Genomic DNA, 18,031 nt, shown 5'->3' with positions numbered 1-18,031 from the left:
TGGGTGGAGAGGGACTTAAGCATTCTACCTTCTATGAGGGGGTGGTGGGTCTCACCGCCCTGCGCGGTGAGACCTGGTTGTCCTTCCGTTTTAGGAAAAGCAGGAGGTGATTGTTGGGTGAGAGATGTCCCATCAGTCCAGCTGGTGGGCGAGCCCTTGGGAAATGGTGATTTCCATTACTGACCCTTTAGGGGCCAATTAGCCGGTCCCTTCTCCCACTACACTCTGGCCCAGCATGTCCTGCTGAAGACATTGCTTCCTTTCAGGTTGGCCTGTCTGCAGTTCAGGCCCCCCCCCCCCCCCCCCCGCCCAGGGAGCCCTCATGGTGGAGCTGAGAAAGACCTGGGCTCTGGGACCTTGGGCAAGGACTTCTCCGCTTCTGGGTCCCCATTTGCTCTTACCTAAATTGAACAACTCAGGTTCATGTTCTTCACAGGGACCTCCCTTCTTGCACATTCTGAGTTCCTGGAGGGGGCTGCTCCAGGTGAATTCTGACCCAGTTACTTGGTCGATGGGGCTGTGGGGTGGGCCCCCTGAGGGCCTGAGATTAAAAGTTGCGACGGCCTGATGTCTGGTGGCCAGGCCTGCTGGAACTAGGCTGGAACAGAGCAGTCACATTCCAGCTTTGGCATCTTCAGCAGCTCCAGTGGTTGCTTACAGTTGTTCTGTCTTGATTCTTCCTGTTATTTTTCAGAAGTTGATAAAGTTAGACAAGGTGAGGGAGGGGGCAGTGGAAACGTGCGTGTTTTCTTCTGTTCTGGGTCAGGAAGCACTGTGGGGTGTGGAGTTGACCTGCCCTTGCGTCCCCAGGCTGACTGTGGAAGAACACATCTGGTTCTATGCACGTCTGAAGGGGCTCTCGGAGAAGCACGTGAAAGCAGAGATGGAGCAGATGGCCTTGGACGTTGGTTTGCCACCCAGCAAACTGAAAAGCAAAACAAGTCAGCTGTCAGGTGAGTTCCCCTTCTTCCAATACCCTGCGCCCCACCCATGGGAAAAGCAACAGCTGCCCCAGTGTCCCAGTGTAGGGGTGGGTGAGTAGGTCAGAAATGCGTCCCTGGCTTGTCCCCAGGTGGGTGCCTCCATTTGTCTCTCAATGCCTCTGCTTTCGCTGTCTGGGGCCGGTCCTGGAATGTCTCTCTCTCACAGGTGGAATGAAGAGAAAGCTGTCTGTGGCTTTGGCCTTCGTTGGGGGATCCAAGGTTGTCATTCTGGATGAGCCCACAGCCGGTGTGGACCCTTACTCCCGCAGGGGAATATGGGAGCTCCTGCTGAAATACCGACAAGGTAGCTGATGTGTGTTTATCTCCAGGGAGGGAGGGAGAGGCTCTTGAGAGGTACGCCTGTGGCTGTGGCTCATGGCTGTTCTTGACAGAGCAGCAGAATTGCTTCTCAAGAACAATAAGGGACTTCTTTTCTTTTTTCTTTTCTTTTTTTTTTTAAATTAATTAATTTATTTGACAGACAGAGATCACAAGTAGGCAGAGAGGCAGGCAGAGAGAGGGAGGAAGCAGGCTACCTGCTGAGCAGAGAGCCGATGAGGGGCTCGATCCCAGGACCCTGAGATCATGACCCAAACCGAATACAGAGGCTTTAACCCACTGAGCCCCAGGGACTTCTTTTCTTAAAGCTCTATGCTCACCCATGGTATGGATGTGGAAGGAAGGCCTGGTTTATAAGACACTTAACGTGTATGCCCTTCATTATCTAGGGGCTGGCAAGAAGAGAAATGGGGATAAGGGCATGGTCCCCAGAGCTACCTCTAGCTTAGAGCTTACAATGTCTATTGTAGCTGTGTTCCCTTTTAGACTGATGACTGAGAACAGAGGCTGTGTCTTTGTTTATCTCTGTCCCCAGCATGGTACTCTGTATATGTTTGTTGAAAGAGTGGATGAGCAGATGAGGAATATGGACTTTGGAGCCAGTTCCCGTTGGCCCTGAGACCTTGCAAAAGTCATTTAACTTGTCTCCATTTCTTTGCCTATAATAACAGTAGTGCCTGCCTCGCAGAAGATTTAGTTAAATAAGAACGCATGCAGGCCACCCAGCACCCTGCCTGGTATGTGGCAAATTCCCAAATGAATGTTCCTGTTCTGATTTCTGTGAGGATGGCTTTGCCACGCAGGCTTCCAGATTCTTCCGCCTCAGTGGCCCCTGCTGATCTATCTGTAGTTCCAGCTGCTTCTGTTGTTGAGAACCAGTAGGCCTCACTTGTCCCACGTCCTTGTGTTTGTGCCTGGCAGGCCGCACCATTATTCTCTCCACGCACCACATGGATGAAGCAGACATCCTGGGGGACAGGATTGCCATCATTTCCCATGGAAAGCTGTGCTGTGTGGGCTCCTCCCTGTTTCTGAAGAACCAGCTGGGAACAGGCTACTACCTGACCCTGGTCAAGAAGGATGTGGAATCCTCCCTCAGTTCCTGCAGAAATAGCAGTAGCACTGTGTCATACCTGAAAAAGGTGAGTTGTATTTTTGGTGCTGGGCTGGTGCCGGGCCCAGGGAGTCAGGACTTGTTTGGCTGGGAGTGGCCTGTCCACATCCACACCATTCTGCCACTTGGGGGTCACCGTCTCCCTGCACTGTGGTCCCTTTGGAGTCACATGGTATTTCCTTTGTGGAAAGCTCAGGCCACATCTGTTCCTGTAGTCAGTGTGGTTGAATCACACATGTTATTACTTATGAACTTTTTTTTTTAACTCCCATCCTCTCCAAGTGCAGAGCAATAGTGGGAGGGAGGTATTGTGATTATTATCCCAGATTAGGGAAATGAGGCTTGTAGGTCACTGAGCAGGTAAATAACAAGAGGTGGGACCAAACCCCGATAACCAGGTAGGTTTTCCTCTGTTCCACAGTACATGCCTGTGATTCATTTGTGTGCTGAAACCAGTGGCACCTAAAACATTGACATCCCAAACTTCAACTCCTATCTGCTTATTTACCTTTTAACTAGTGCCCGGTTACTCGAAGTGTGAGGACCAGCAGCACTGGAACTACTTGGGAGCTTGTTAGAAATGCAGAAACACGGGCCTCGCTCAGACTCACTAAATCAGAATCTGCATTTTAACAAGGTCCCCTGGTGGCTCAACAGAAATCAAGCTTTGAGAGGCCCCGAGCCAGACAACTAGGCAGGTGAATCCCATGCCTAGGAGGGTCAGTGAGTGCCTGGTGACAGCACTCAGCGGCCAGCTCTGTGCTGACCTCCCGTGCACACAGCACACACGTGTCAGACGGGGGCTTCAGAAGCCACGGCTGCCCGGTCAGTTGCCTCCCAGGAGGAGCCACATGGTAGAGCCTCATGGAAGCCCTCCCTGGCGAAGGTGCTGGTGGCTGTACCTTGCTCGGTCCCTGACCCATTCTCACCTCCTTCTTTGCCATCAGGAGGACAGTGTTTCTCAAAGCAGTTCTGATGCTGGCCTGGGCAGTGACCATGAAAGTGACACGCTGACCATCGGTAAGGACTCTGGGGTTTCTTATTCAGGTGGTGCCTGAGCTTCCCCGAGCTGGGCAGAGTGGAGGCAGAGGAGGAGAGGTGCAGAGGCTGGTGGCGCTGACTCAAGGTTTGCTGCTGGGTTGGGGCTGGGGGTTGGGGTGGGGGTTGGGAGAGGGTGCAGCTTGGTGGCAGATTGGCTTAATGCTTGCTGGGGAGCGTGGCGCTTGGTGTGGCAGCTGGCAGGGCAGTGTCCCCGAGAGGCTGACATGACTGGGGGTGGAGGATCTCCTGGGGAATAGATCTGGCTGGTTACTGGTGACTAGGGATGAGGAGCTGAGGGCCAGGCCCTGGGGGAGGGATTGGATCTCAGTAGCTCAGAGACCGAGAGCCCAGGAGATGGAGAGCAGTCTGCTGGGTCTTCCTTTGGAGCTATACATAGGACACCAGTGTTACCAGTAACACCCATGGAGCAGAAGCCTTTACTGTGCCCATCTGTGCCCAGTCCTAATACCTGGCGTTTTCCAAGGAGATGTCTCCTTCCACAAACTGTTTGATTAGTCCCTTATTGACATAAAGAGAAGGAGCCTCCTTTAGAAGGTTAGGAAGGGAGAAGAATCATTTAATTTTTCTTTACTCAGGTTTTCCATGGAAGAATCTTAGAGTTTAGGCAATAGACACAAGACTTTCAACCTCTGAAAGTCTTCCCTCCTTCCACCCACCATTCCTTCCCTCAGCCCTTCTGTCCTTCCTTCCTCCCACCCACCCACCCACCCACAATGTACTGAGAACCTATAGTGTTCCTGGCTTTGGTGATACAGAGGTGAATAAGACCTAGTCCTTGCCCCAGGAACTCTCAGGCCAGAGATGAACATGTGGAAAGACTTGAGTATCGGAAACGGGTATCATGTGTGGGTAGCTGGCTTCTGAGGAGTGGGCAGAGGGAGAAGGTGAGGCATGGCTGGCTCTTGATGGGAGGCCTCTGAGCCGGCTGAGCCGTCTTTGTGCTTTGGTCCCTACAGATGTCTCTGCCATCTCCAACCTCATCAGGAAGCATGTGGCTGAGGCTCGGCTAGTGGAAGACATTGGGCATGAATTGACTTACGTGCTGCCCTACGAAGCTGCCAAAGAAGGGGCCTTCGTGGAACTCTTCCATGAGATTGATGACCGGCTCTCAGACCTGGGCATCTCTAGTTATGGCATCTCGGAGACCACTCTGGAAGAAGTAAGTTCGTTGACTGACTGTCTGAATAGAGCAGGTTCCACAGTCCCAAGGCCAGACAGGTAGCCTCCTTTTCCCCCAGAGGAATAGGATTACCATGGAACTGGTCATTTGAGTCCTTACATCATTGATTTTGGGGTATTATTGGACACAGTTAACCCTTTAAAGTTGTGGTGGAAGATAGCAGGAGAGCTGTATTAGGATGGCTCCCTGACATGGCTGTGTTGTGGTCACGCATAGGAAAGAGCCAACATTTATGGAAAATCCACGTGTGCCTGGTGCTGAACTGGGTGTGTGGGGTTGTTTGTTTTAATTATTATAGGGACTCCTGGGTGGCTCAGTTGGTTAAAAGTCTGGCTCTTGATTTTGACTCAGGTCATGATCTCAGGGTCGTGAGATTGAGCACTGTGTCAGGCTCCGTGTTCAGCGCGTAGTCTGCTTGGGAGTCTCTCTCTCTCCCTTTCCTTCTGTCCACCCCCACCCTTATCCCCCCACCCCGCTCATGCATACTCTGTCTCTTTAAATAAATAAAGTCTTATAAAAATCATTGCAACTTAATATTATTCCCATAATAAGATGATAAAGTGGGCACTCAGGGATACTGAGCTAGGGTTCAGCATTGAGGGTTTGGGCTACAAAACCCGTGCTCTCTTTACTGTGTAGCAGCACCACCTCCCTTTAGAGATCAGAGCTTCATAAACCTGGAAGGCTGGAAAGGATACAAAAGTTGTCTGGCCCATTGGTCCCCAAGCTTGGCCATACAGAGAAATCATCTGTGGGGTTATTATTGACGATAGAAATTCTAAGTCCTCAGCGCCAGGGTCTTTGGGTCAGAATTTCTAGAGGTAAGACCTCAACGTCTGTGCTTTTATTACATGCTTTCTGGGCCGTGGTCTGTAGTTCAGAGTTTAGAAATCATTGGCTAGTTCACATTCTCTTATGATGTTTGAGTCTCTGCCATAATATTTCTAGTAATGGGGAACCCGTCGTCTTTTGATCATTTGGTCTTGGATGACTTATCATGATGCTGGCCTACTCAAAGATCTGGGGGCCATACACCTGGAAGAACCCACCTAACATGCTCCCTGTAGATTCAGGACACATTTCTTCTCTAGTGTTCTAATGTCCTACCTTTAATTTGAAAATGATTGTCTGGATTGATAGTTCTCACAACTGGCGATGTGTTCTCTGGTGAAAAATGCCTTCACTCCCAAGTGACTGGCAAAGTATTATTGATAAATGAAGCTTTTACTTTTTGTCTTCAGGGGCTAACAAGCCACTCAGTAATGTAATAATCATGGCGGTGATGGTTGCTCTCATCATATGGTGCTTATACTGTTCTCACTCCCGTTTTTCAGATATTTCTCAAAGTGGCTGAAGAGAGCGGGGTGGATGCGGAGACCTCAGGTAAGCCTCTGGGGCAACTGTACGCTCTCTGGGCAGTGCCTCCTGTAGGCTGTCTTAGCTCACCAGTAGTGTGCCTTTCCCTTTCACTTTTTTATCCCATTCTTATTTTTAGTGTATACATTTGTGACAGATGAGGATGGCTTGTTTTGTTACAAATAAAATAAAATGTGGAATTCTTTCCTTTTGCCTGCAGATGGCACCTTGCCAGCAAGACGAAACAGAAGGGCCTTTGGAGACAAGCAGAGCTGCCTTCGCCCATTCACTGAAGATGATGCTGTTGATCCTAATGATTCTGATGTAGACCCAGGTCTGCTTGGGCGAGATTTGTGTCCCATTGTTTGAAAGTGAATTCTTGTCTAGTATACTCCCACGTTTCCTTTTAACGAACAGCCTTGAGCATGGGATGATAGATGCCTACAGGGTCCAAAGGGAAGTGGGAAGATGAAAAAAGCTGCATTCCTTACAGCATTGGGCAAACTATCAAACCTGAAGGATCCCACCCTCATCACTTTCTTCATTTAGTTGAGATCTTTCACTTGAGACACGTATAAAAGGATGGCCCCTCAGTCTTCTGAATCCATTTATTATCTTTTCTGTGGAGACCCAGTTTCTTGCCTAGATAAGGTGTTTAAATTGTTAAATAAATATTCTTTGAATGGATGAATGATTTTGAACTAAGTCACCTTTTAGAGCTAATTGTACCCAAGACTTAGATATTCTGGTAGAGTGTGTCCCTGTGTGTTTGACTGAGATGGAGAAAGGGAGGCAAGAAGTCAAGCAAATATTGGTGAGATGTGAAAGCACCTCAGTTAGGAATCATTAGTTTAGGACAAGGACTTTTGTACAATTTTATACAATTTTGAGTTACAGAAACTTTTTTTGCTCTCCCAGTCCTGCTCCTATGCGTGTGGGGCTCTCATGTTTTCCCTGATTTCAGACATTGTCAGTACTTAGATCATTTGAATGTGTCCACCTTTTACCAAAATAACAGATGGTAGGCAAATCAGCATTGTCTGTTCTCAATTCTGTCAGCCAAATGCATGGCTTGTCTCATAGAATATTCTATCGAGGATGACGTGGTTCATCTGAATGACTTGATGTACAACAGTTATGTGTGAACACTTCTCTTTGGTTGTCTCAAGGCACCTTCATTTTCTGCACTCCTCACACAAGAGCTGGAAGGGAGAAAGTGCCACTGTTGGACATCTGGGGTCCTAACTTTTCCTGGGACAATGATTTGTCACGAAAGCCCTTGACTTCTGAGAGACTTTGGCTTTCAAACACAAGCCTCCAAGATGGTTGCTGAGGATGCTGGAGGGAGGAGCGTAGTAATATGAAAACTGCCTCAGATCATAGGTGACCTGTGGTGTTGTCTTCCTGCAGAATCCAGAGAAACAGACCTGCTCAGCGGGATGGACGGCAAAGGCTCCTACCAGGTGAAGGGCTGGAAGCTCACACAGCAGCAGTTTGTGGCCCTTCTGTGGAAGAGGCTGCTGATTGCCAGACGGAGTCGGAAGGGATTCTTTGCTCAGGTGACAAGTGCTGCTCCAGGCCAGCAACTCTGGCTTCACGGGTGGGCTGCAGGCTCCCTGACCAGTGAAGGCAGGAGAGGGTCGTGGGTATGGGGTGGATGCTGGAGCCAGACTTTCGTCTTTCAATCCCAGTCCTGCTTCCTGTCACTCACGCATCTGTGGGCAAGTTAACTTCTCTGTGCCTCCTTGTCCTCATCTTTAGAAATGAAGATAATGTGCCTATGACGTAGGGTTGTTATGAGGATTCAAATGAGTAAGTGCTTAGAATGGGCCTGGCATTTAGTAGTGCTGTGTGTGTGTGTGTGTGTGTGTTCACAAGTTTTATGGTAGAGGATGGCGTAATAAGGACAGAGTTTAGAAAAATTGGCTGGGCAAATTCAGTTTTTGTAACCTGAGATGCACTTGACATATAAACGTCTTGGAAACGTGACTTTTCTCTAAGTTGATGTTGAACTGCAAGTTGATAGAAAGGTAGCCAGACAGGTCAGAAGAAAATGGGCAAACAGAGAAGACTCTACTCTGCTGCCTGCGTGTTGGTGTTTGTATGCTAACTGGTTTGGTCAGTAGAGATAAAATTATCCTGCTGCATAAAATCGAGTACAGAGAAAGCATCTGCAGAAATTCTTCCCTGCAGACTATGTGGGTAATGCAGAAAGTTTGAGTTTGGAGCACAGAGACCTGGGTTTGAGTTCTGGTTCTGCCACCTACTGGCTGTGTGACCTTGGGCAAGTTGCTTAGTCTCTCTGAGATCGATTACTTTGTTTTTTGATTGGTGATAGGGTTGTAACAATAATGAAATGAGATAATTGTCATATAGTATTTTCTCAGAAAGAAGGATTTAGGTAGTGACCCTTTTTGAAGTCATTCCATGGTGACAGTGGTTGCTGTTCCCTTTCAGAGTGTGGGATCTGACTGGGTCAGTTAGTCTGTAGATTACAAGTGAGATTACTGAGGCCGCAGCAGGAGTGACTTCCCGTAGATACACTTGTGGCAGACACAGAACCAGGCTTCGTGTCTTCTGGCTCCTGGTGCAGGGCTGGTTCTGTCGGCCTTTCTCTGAGCTGAGCTGGGCTCATGGCTCATTGTGGTCTTTCTTGGGTCTTCAGAGGGAAGAGGGCAGGACCCAGTGTTCTGAGTCCCCCTGACATGTGATCACCATTTTCTCTGTAAAGTTTTGAGCTTCATGCCTCTGCTGTGTGGCCACAGCCTCTGGCTTTGTGCTGTCAGCCTCCGGAAATGCCCTGGAGGGAGGAGGTTTTGGTTTCAGGATCTGCTGCTTCCCACCTGCCACGAATGCCTTGGTGGAGCTTTGTTCTGGGTCCTGTGGTGCTCACTTGCATGCTGCCTGGTCTGGGAGGCTGGCTGGACTCTTAGGGGCTTGTGCCAGGCCCCTTTCTCTGACATTTGCCCTTGTTTTGTTTGTTTTTTTGTTTTTTTTTCCATTTCCTTTCCCCCTCTATCCCCTGGTTGTAGATCGTCCTGCCAGCTGTGTTTGTCTGCATTGCCCTGGTGTTCAGCTTGATTGTGCCCCCCTTTGGCAAGTACCCCAGCCTGGAACTTCAGCCTTGGATGTACAATGAACAGTACACATTTGTCAGGTACGTGTTTGCCTTCTGTGCCCCAGGAGAGAAGAGAGCTCAGGCAGACCAAGTGTTGACACTGCTGAGGGCCGATGGGAGGTGGACTCAAGAATCACAGGGTGGGATGGATTTTATCAGCTGTTCTAAAGCCCCGACACAAACTAATAGTGTATGCAAAGAATGGCAGCGAACTGAACCTCCACTAATAGACCCACCTCTCTTCCTGCTTTTGAGCTCCTTTCTTTTTATTCTCCTGTCATTGGGAACGGTCATCTGCGTTTTACCTAAATAATCTGCCCTTGCAAAACATCTGTGAGGAAGCTGTAGTCTGTGGGCTTTTCATAGCTATGTTTTAATTTTGTCGTTTTGTCCCAGGGCTTCTGTACATGATCACAGCTTTATACCTCCAGGTTCTTGTTTGCAGGGTACATTTTGTGTGTTTATTGTGTTACAGATATTAAAGAGTGTTCTTTAGAGAATGTTAGCTACTCTGTAACAATCTAGTGCTTCAAACAAAGGGACAAAGGAATTTCTCTACTTCCTTCCACAGGAATTTTCCTCAGTCTTGTAATATTTGTAGACCTTTAGATGGGGAGAAGTATCTCAGTGACGTAAAAGGGAAGCTTTAAAACAAACAACAAAAACAAAAAAATACATGAATACGCAAATCGGTTCTTCCTTCTCTAGCCCCGTGTTTCTTCCTATTTGGTTCATGTTTCTAGGATAATTCTGAAAGTATTTTTGAAAAACTGATGCTTAACGAATTCCTTCACATTAAAAAAGTATGTATATATATAGATAGATAGATAGATGTGCATGGGTGTTTATACACGTGTGCACACCCGTATGCACAACTCCATTCATTACAACTTACACAAGCCGAGAGGGCTGTCCCTTATCTTGATCTCAAATACACAGTCAGTGTCCGCTCCTTTTGGGTACATTTTGTATTTTGCTCATTTCGGTTAAGAGCACTTGGCACACAGGAAGTGCCTAATAAAGTGTTCTGTTTAGAAGAACAATTCCACTTCCCAGTTCCTGGTTTTAATGAATCGCTGAGCTGGCTGCCTCTCATGTACCCACAGTAATGATGCTCCTGAGGACATTGGCACCCAGGAACTCCTGAATGCCCTCACCAGACACCCTGGCTTCGGGACCCGCTGTATGGAAGGAAATCCGATCCCGTAAGTGCCCCTTGAGCTCTGAGACCCTCGACGGCTGGGTTGTCTTCTGCTTGTCACCTGGTTCGATGTCTGCTATATTATGTTTATCAGCTATGATAGATGCCACATGGTGACTAGGATCATTTGTCCTTTGAAGCATTTTTTATTTTTAAAAAGCTGATGTAATAATCTAACCAGAATCTAGGAATGAACCGAGCGAACTAGGAGAGTTTTCTATCATCCTGCAGAGCAAAATCACTACAGACATTTATTTGCTGCTTTAGAGATTAATATTTAATTCAAACAGCACTTTGTACAGATCTAGCACTTTCCCCTTCTTCTCTTCTGCCAGCTCCTGTACCTAAAAGCAGAGATAAGCTGCCATTATATAGAATTTGCAGTTTGACTTATCAGCTTCTTCACTTTACCAACCCACAAACGTGTTCTATATTATTGTGTATAAAAATGGATATTTTCTTCTTTTGCGGTTGCATATCTTTGTACTTTCCTTCAAAATCCTTTTTAGGGAAGTAGGTAGTATATGGATAAATACAGTGAAATGTCTCTGTCTCTAAGTGGGCTGGGGGGAGGGATGTTTGGAGGTCTTCATGCATAACAACTGTGAAGAGAGGTGAGTTTCCAAGTGACCCAAGCCAAGGCCCATGCAGGTTCCAGCCTCAGGTAGAATGACGTTCTGGCTCAGTTATAACGCAGACTTGGAGGAATTATAGAGAGTGTGGAAGGTATAGGAAGACTGGAGAAGGATTAACTTGAATTCTAGGTTTTAAAGGGAAGTTACTGACTTTGCAAGTGGACAGACCAGTGAGCCAGTTACCTGGGCATGCAAGGTTTCAGAGCAGATTTCTAGATAAATAACTACCATGTCCTTGCTAGCTCTTATTATCCGATATTTACTAAACATTTGCTGGTACTTACTGCTTCTTAGGTAAGTAAGCCCTAGCAGCCGATATCAGTTCCTAAAGAACAAAATGACTGTGATGGAAAAGGGCATGGAGACATCCTCTCTGAGGTCAGAAGACTTTTTTGACTTTTGACATACCTGCATGTTTCATAGGTGAGGTAGAAGAATGAGATAAGGTGGATTCATTATACACCACTCCTGAGCAGTGTGGACTCAGATAAGTGGCAGCATAGAAGGAGCTGGGTCTGGGCTCAGGGCTAGACAGGTTCAGACAACAGAGGTCTGGTCCCTGCTGTCAGAGGATTCACAGGGTTGGGGCAGAGCACCGCTGTGTGTGTGTATGTGTGTTTGTGTGTGAGGGGTGGGGTGATGGAAGGTCTCCATTCTGGCAGCTTTTCCTGAATTCACATTCTAGGTTTCACCAAAAGGAGTACAACTGAGGGGAGTTTGACTGGGACATTGACTGTGGCATTGAGCTTTGTCTCAGCCAGTCATCTTGTGAAGTTTTTGGAGTGTGAGCCCCGTGTCTTACTTTGACTTTTCCATCAAGTTACAGTGCCTTAGAGAGAACTAGAGAGCAGTGCACTGATCTGTTCCTTTGGTGTTTTTAGTACATAGAAGAATAACATAAAGAGTGTGGCTACACATTATAGAATCTTGGAACTGGAAGGGATATTAGAAATGACATGTTCCAACATGTCATTTTGTACTTTATTTTACTGGTGGAGAAGGTAAGACCCAAGAGGGCAAGCGTGTTGATGATGGTCCACAGTGATTCAGAGCTCGCCTCAGGCATAAAGGCCTCGTGATGCTTGCAGACAACCTAGCGCTTCATGTACTGAGCACCCTCACTGCATCCCCTCCAAACCCCAATTCTGTACTCATTTTAAAACATAAAGCGAACCTGGCCATTCTGCGCCAGATTCAGGGAACATTGAGCATAACATGCAGACTCCTTCCCAGGCCCATGTCGTCTGGCACCTGCTTCGCTCCATCCGTCATCTCCCATCATTCTCCCTCCTACCTCATCCCGTCCCAGCTCACTGCCTTCCTGCTGTTCCTCAAACATGGAAGTTCTTTTCTTTTGAGGGACTTTGTACTCATACCTTCTATTGCCTTTGCCTGTAGTGTTTTCTCTCCTCAAATCTTTCCCTGGCTGCTGCTTTCTGATCGTTCATGCCTTGGAAGAAGTATCACCCTCCTAGGAAGAAGTAGTTTGTCTTCCCCTGATTCACCGTTCTCTTATTTTGCTTTATTTTTGGCTAAGTGACATTTGCTTATTGCCAAATTCCTCTGCAGGAGGTAGGGACTTTGTCTTGTTCACCCCAGACTCTCAAATATGCAGAACAGTGTCTGGCACATAGTAGATGCTCAGTGAATATTTACTGAGTGAACACAGGGGCAAGAGACCAAATGGCACAGATTGGATTGACTGGAGTTTGGTACATGAGCATTTTTAGGGCCTCTTTGTGTTCCTTCATCCTTAACTGTAAAGTGAGTTTGCAGCTTACAGGTCTGTGGGGAGATCAAAGAAATGGTGAGGGCACAGATGCCTGTTTGTGGTTGTTATTGATTGGTCTGTGCTCCCGAGGCTCCAGGAAAGGCCAGGTCCTCTCGGGTGATGCTACCTTTGGTGTCCTCCCTTTGCAGAAACATGCCCTGCTCCGTGGGGGAGGAGGAGTGGACCACTGCCCCGGTCCCCCAGACCATCACGGACCTCTTCCAAAATGGGAACTGGACGATGGAGAACCCCTCACCCACCTGCCAGTGTAGCAGTGACAAAATCAAGAAGATGCTGCCCGTGTGTCCCCTGGGGGCAGGGGGACTGCCTCCTCCCCAGGTGAGTGGCTCTCCATGTGACTGAGCTGATGGCAGTGCAGGCAGGCTGGGAGCTTCTGGGGAGGAAGGAGCGGCTGACCTATCCTGTCAGGGGTTGTCTTTCAGTCTTGAGCTTAATTCTTATCAGGGGGAATAGCATGTGGGTTTTGAGGGGAAGGGACTTGGTCTGCAAGTTCCTATATGTTAGTGTAGCTTGTTTCTCTATTTTGAAAAGTCAGCCTAGCTTACTTACTTGTTTGAGTTAAAACCAGATCTCAGCACTCTGGATCCGTGGGCTGTGGAAGGCACAGTCTGGTTTTTTCCACTGAGGTAATGTGACAGACCCGGCTCCATCCCTGGTTCTGCCACAGATGAGCTGGTGACCTCAGGCCGCTCAGCCCCTGGGCCTGTTTCCTTACCTCTGAATTAGGGAGGCTGGCCTGTGAGACTTCTGTGGGTCTTAAAACTCTGATATTCTCTGAGACTGTGAGTGTGGGAGCAGTTCTGAGCCTTTTTCTGAGAAGTTTCAGGAAGAGGCTTGCTTGTGATCTCCCTCTGTTGCTTTCTCAGTATCTAGGTTGCAGGGTGAGGACAAGCAATTATAAATAGGTGTGAGAATTTAAGTCCTGGTTACTTCTCTTTAAAATAACAGTGTATCTAAGAAATAATACATTATATGTTGATAAAAAATACATAAATAAAATAATGGTGTATCTATTCATCAATATAACTCTAATGAAGCAAAGAAGTCACCGGGCGTAGTCAGTGATACTGCTCCCTGAGAGCCTTGGTGACTGTAACGAGTCATGTGCCACTGTCTATTGTTGAGTGGCTCAGAATAATTACCTGGGGGACATCTTGGCTTGGCATAAGTGAAATGCCAATGGTGAGGGCAGAATGGACTAGGCCTCGGTGCTTGGCTGATGGCAGTGCCTGGACCCTGTGGGCAGGGTCTGGTCACACTGTGATCCATGATCAAGAAACATGTGTCATTGTAGTCCTTGATCTTTTTTTTTTTTTTTCCTCCTGTTTCAATTGTGGTCCATAACGACATTTGTGCTTGTTTTTTCTATGATGACAGAGAAAACAGAACACTGCAGACATCCTTCAGAACCTGACGGGAAGAAACATTTCAGATTATTTGGTGAAGACCTATGTGCAGATCATAGCCAAAAGGTCATTATTTACTAAACTTGGCCCTTTTTTCAGTCCTGAATAGGGGAATTAAATGTTTAAAAATAGCTTAGTGCTGGGGAAAAATATCAGATTTTGGCCTGATGTTGGCTTTTGGAAGTTTAGGATATTCTCCCAACCTAGAACAGATAAATTTTTTGAAGTTTTAGTTGTCAGCATCAAGGTAAGGCTGCCTGTATCATCGTAGGGCTGTGCAATAGAAAAATTCTGGAGAGCAGATGTATAGTATTGTGATTATCGTTAGCAATACCAAATGATAAACTCCAAAGTTGCGAAGAAACTAAATTTTAAATATGCTTACCACAAAAAAAGGGATGATGATTTTAGGACATGATGGAGGTACCATGGTAATCATATTATAATATCTAAATATGTCTTATCGGACTGTTACACACCTTAAACTTATACCGTGTTCTGTGTCAGTTATATGTCAATAAAAAAGTAAATCTAGTTTCAAATTTGAATTCTGTTACTTACCATCTGCTTTACCAGGAGCAACCAGTTGTCCTTTAAAAAGTCTTCGTTTGTAGAGTATGTGATATTCTTATTATTTTGTGGTTGCTCTTATTTTGTTGTGTAAATTGAATGACATTGATATGTATAAAGTGCCTCTCATGAATGGAATGTGTGGTAATGTGGACGATACGTGGCACTATGAAGTGAGCCCTGGGCCAGCTCAGTGGCCTAACATGGCCGTGGAGGCTTGGAACAGCCCCGAAGTTTCCAGGGCTATCAAGGCACAGTGTTGAATACTTACTTGATGCCCAGGAAATATTTGTTCTGGTCTCCTTTTGGTTTGTTGGGCTTCTCTGTTAGGTGTTCTCAGTGACTTTAAATGACAAGGGTATGCTTGAATGGTAATTACTGTCACGTTTCAAAGAAAGAGGCATAACATTTCCACGTCCTCCATAGTTGATGTATTACCTTGAATTCAGTAAGTTTTGGGGCACCTGGCCGGTTCAGTTGGTAGAGAAGGCAACTCTTTTTTTTTTTTTTTTTTTTAAAGATTTTATTTATTTATTTGACAGAGAGAGAGATCACAAGTAGGCAGAGCAATAGGCAGAGAGAGAAGGGGAAGCAGGCTCCCCGCCTAGCAGAGAGCCCAATGCGGGGCTTAATCCCAGGACCCAGAGATCATGACCTGAGCCAAAGGCAGAGGCTTAACCCACTGAGCCACCCAGGCGCCCCGAGAATGCGACTCTTGAACTCAGAGTAATGAGTTCAAGCCTCACATTGGGCATGGAGCCTCCTTAAAAAGAATTAAAACAAAAAACTTTTAGTTCAGTCACATGCTTGTCTGTAAGGTGGTTTTTGAAGTGGTTTAATCCAAAGCATGATTTTCATATAAATAACAAGGTTTTAAAATGGGGAGAAGGAAGGACATAGTGACTGGGGTGGATGTCCTTCTCTCCTGGCTCGTCTCCTCAGGTAGCTAGTAACTTCTTTTGTATCATCAGGAATACAGGAGTATGATCCATGTTTCTTTGAACTGATTTTTGTTTTCTTTTTCTTTGGCTTCTGCAGTTTAAAGAACAAGATCTGGGTGAATGAGTTTAGGTAAGTTGATCTCTTTCTGTGCTAGCTCGTATTTTGTCTGGACTCCTGTAGTTCAGAAGGATGACTTTGATCCTGGTATCTCGGGTCCCAGCAAATTGGGGTGTGGGGAGTGTTTTGCTCTTGGTGTTTCTGCTCAGTGCTCAGCTGCCGCTTTAGATGCCTTTGAAATGTGTGGCATTCTGATCCCCATGAGGAGATTCAGCGGTTCCTTGGAGGTCTCTAGGGATTTAGCAGGGAAGCACGGTGTTGGGAGGGAAATACCTTACTCTATTTACACTCCCCCTGTTTCCCCCCTCCCCACACCCAAATCAGATTCCCAATGGGTCCTGGGGACTCGGAAACAATTTCTCAGGCTTTTAGAATGAGACCAAGAAGGTCTTGGATGAAATAAGAGGCATCAAAGCTATTTGTTTTCACAGTATTTGAAATTCTCTTTCTTGGTTTTGAAGGAATAGGTGGCACTAGGGAAGAAAGGCAGGAACAACCCTTGAAGCCAGTTTGTCCTTCTAGAGAATGAGATGCCTTATATGGCTGCCTCAAAACCTAGCTCTGTCACTGTTGCCCACCTTCCCTCTTTTCCTTTTTCCCAGGGGCTGGCACCCATAGAACTCTGCACAGAGCAGATGCAGACTGGGACCCCTAAAGTGCCTTCATGCTAGGAAAGGCCCATGGCCTGTCTCTAAGCCTCCCTGGGCTACTCTGGTCACTGTCCTCCCCTAACTCGCTGTCTCCTTACCTTGATACCCAGAGACCCATGTGAAAGGGCAGGCTGGGGCCACTGGGGGAGGGGGCGGGGAGGGGAAGGAGGAGCTCTATGAGATGAAAGACACCTCACTCTGTGTGTAATCCCAGAGCAGCTCCTTCCCCCTTGGGCAGTAACCCTAAGAGTCAAGAGATTGCCAGAAGACATCAGAGGAGGCCAAAACGCAGCTTTCTCCAAGTCTAACTTTGGTCTTGCTTCGAATAAACATTCACCTCCATGATGCATACACTCATTCATGTGATGTCTGCTGCTGAATGATACTGTGTACTCTACTGTCTTCTAATGTCAGGCTGTTCTTTTAGGTATGGAGGGTTTTCCCTGGGTGCCAGTAATTCTCATTCATTTCCTTCAAGTCAAGAAGTTAATAATGCCATCAAGCAAGTGAAGAAGCACTTGAAGCTGGCCAAGGTAGGTATCCATCCTAGCACGTGTCAGAAAAATGGGCCCAGAGTTGCCACTATGTGGGAGTAGTTGGCAGGTACATCTAATCACCTTGCCACTTACTGTTTTTAGGACTGAATACAAAGCCATTATTGGCATCTACTGATCTTACACCAGCCAAGACTGAGCTACTCAGTATATATTTAATATCTGAAAACATAGATCAAAAAAAAAAAATTCAGAGGTTTAAAAGCCCTCAGTATAACTTCCTTTATGAATTTAGCCAGTAGGTAAATAAACTGGGCTTCGAACATACTTACCTGAAACAATCACTGGTTACAAAGGAAATGAATCATTTCCTTTACATTGATGGCAGGACCTCATAGGCTCTCACTTCATTTCTCAGTGTTTTGAGTTTCCCATTTTCTAAATGAGAACGAGGGCTCCGCGGGCCTGGATTCCAGGATCATGGTATCCATAATAGTCCTAGAATCTGTATCTCCGGTTTTGAGGCCCAGATCCCATATGTCCAACACATCTGCCCACTGGGCGTACTTCTGGGTCTTTAGAGGACCCCTGGGGAACACTTTGAAGGATGCTTCCCACCCAGTTAGGCAAGACCTCTGCTCCTGGCAACTTGGAGTCCCAGGGTGTCCCTGTGATTCTTTCAAAACTTGTGGTTTATGGCAACACTAATGCTTTAGATTTCTGGTCATTTGTTTCTCGGGCGCCAGTCCTGCTGTGGTTTCCTGTCTTGCTCAGCTGAACAAGGCAGTAATGACGTTGCCCTTCGCAGGGTTGTCCTGTTGCCTTTCCCTTGTGAACTATCCCAACTGAGGCAGGTTTCTGTTGTTCACAGGACAGTTCTGCAGATCGATTTCTCAGCAGCCTGGGGAGGTTCATGACAGGACTGGACACGAAAAATAATGTCAAGGTGAGGCCCTGTGTTCCGGTAGCTTCTTGATGAACAATAGTACTTAAGTACTTTCAGCTCCTGATGTTGATAGGCATATTCAGGACAGAAAAGAGTGGGCTACTAATTTTAACATGGAGGCCAGAC

At 46.8% G+C, this 18,031-nt stretch overlaps 1 protein-coding gene across 2 annotated transcripts in view; it reads left to right on the top strand.

Annotated features, from left to right (window-relative positions):
* The window catches only part of ABCA1 (ATP binding cassette subfamily A member 1), a 127,143-nt gene that overhangs the window by 89,725 nt on the left and 19,387 nt on the right, over window positions 1-18,031 (top strand). For both annotated transcript variants that reach the window (XM_080820555.1, XM_080820556.1), the window contains exons 21-35: window positions 811-953; window positions 1,150-1,287; window positions 2,244-2,464; window positions 3,384-3,456; window positions 4,455-4,657; window positions 6,013-6,061; window positions 6,255-6,368; window positions 7,445-7,593; window positions 9,067-9,191; window positions 10,259-10,357; window positions 12,909-13,098; window positions 14,158-14,252; window positions 15,795-15,827; window positions 16,893-16,998; window positions 17,831-17,905. In XM_080820555.1, coding sequence (XP_080676681.1) covers window positions 811-953; window positions 1,150-1,287; window positions 2,244-2,464; window positions 3,384-3,456; window positions 4,455-4,657; window positions 6,013-6,061; window positions 6,255-6,368; window positions 7,445-7,593; window positions 9,067-9,191; window positions 10,259-10,357; window positions 12,909-13,098; window positions 14,158-14,252; window positions 15,795-15,827; window positions 16,893-16,998; window positions 17,831-17,905 — 1,813 coding nt within the window. The remainder of the gene's footprint in view (window positions 1-810; window positions 954-1,149; window positions 1,288-2,243; window positions 2,465-3,383; window positions 3,457-4,454; window positions 4,658-6,012; window positions 6,062-6,254; window positions 6,369-7,444; window positions 7,594-9,066; window positions 9,192-10,258; window positions 10,358-12,908; window positions 13,099-14,157; window positions 14,253-15,794; window positions 15,828-16,892; window positions 16,999-17,830; window positions 17,906-18,031) is intronic.

The sequence above is a fragment of the Martes martes genome (genome assembly GCF_963455335.1).
Source record: "Martes martes genome assembly, chromosome: 12".
Classification (NCBI taxonomy): Eukaryota; Metazoa; Chordata; class Mammalia; order Carnivora; family Mustelidae; genus Martes; species Martes martes.
This window is presented reverse-complemented; position numbering and strand designations above follow the sequence as displayed.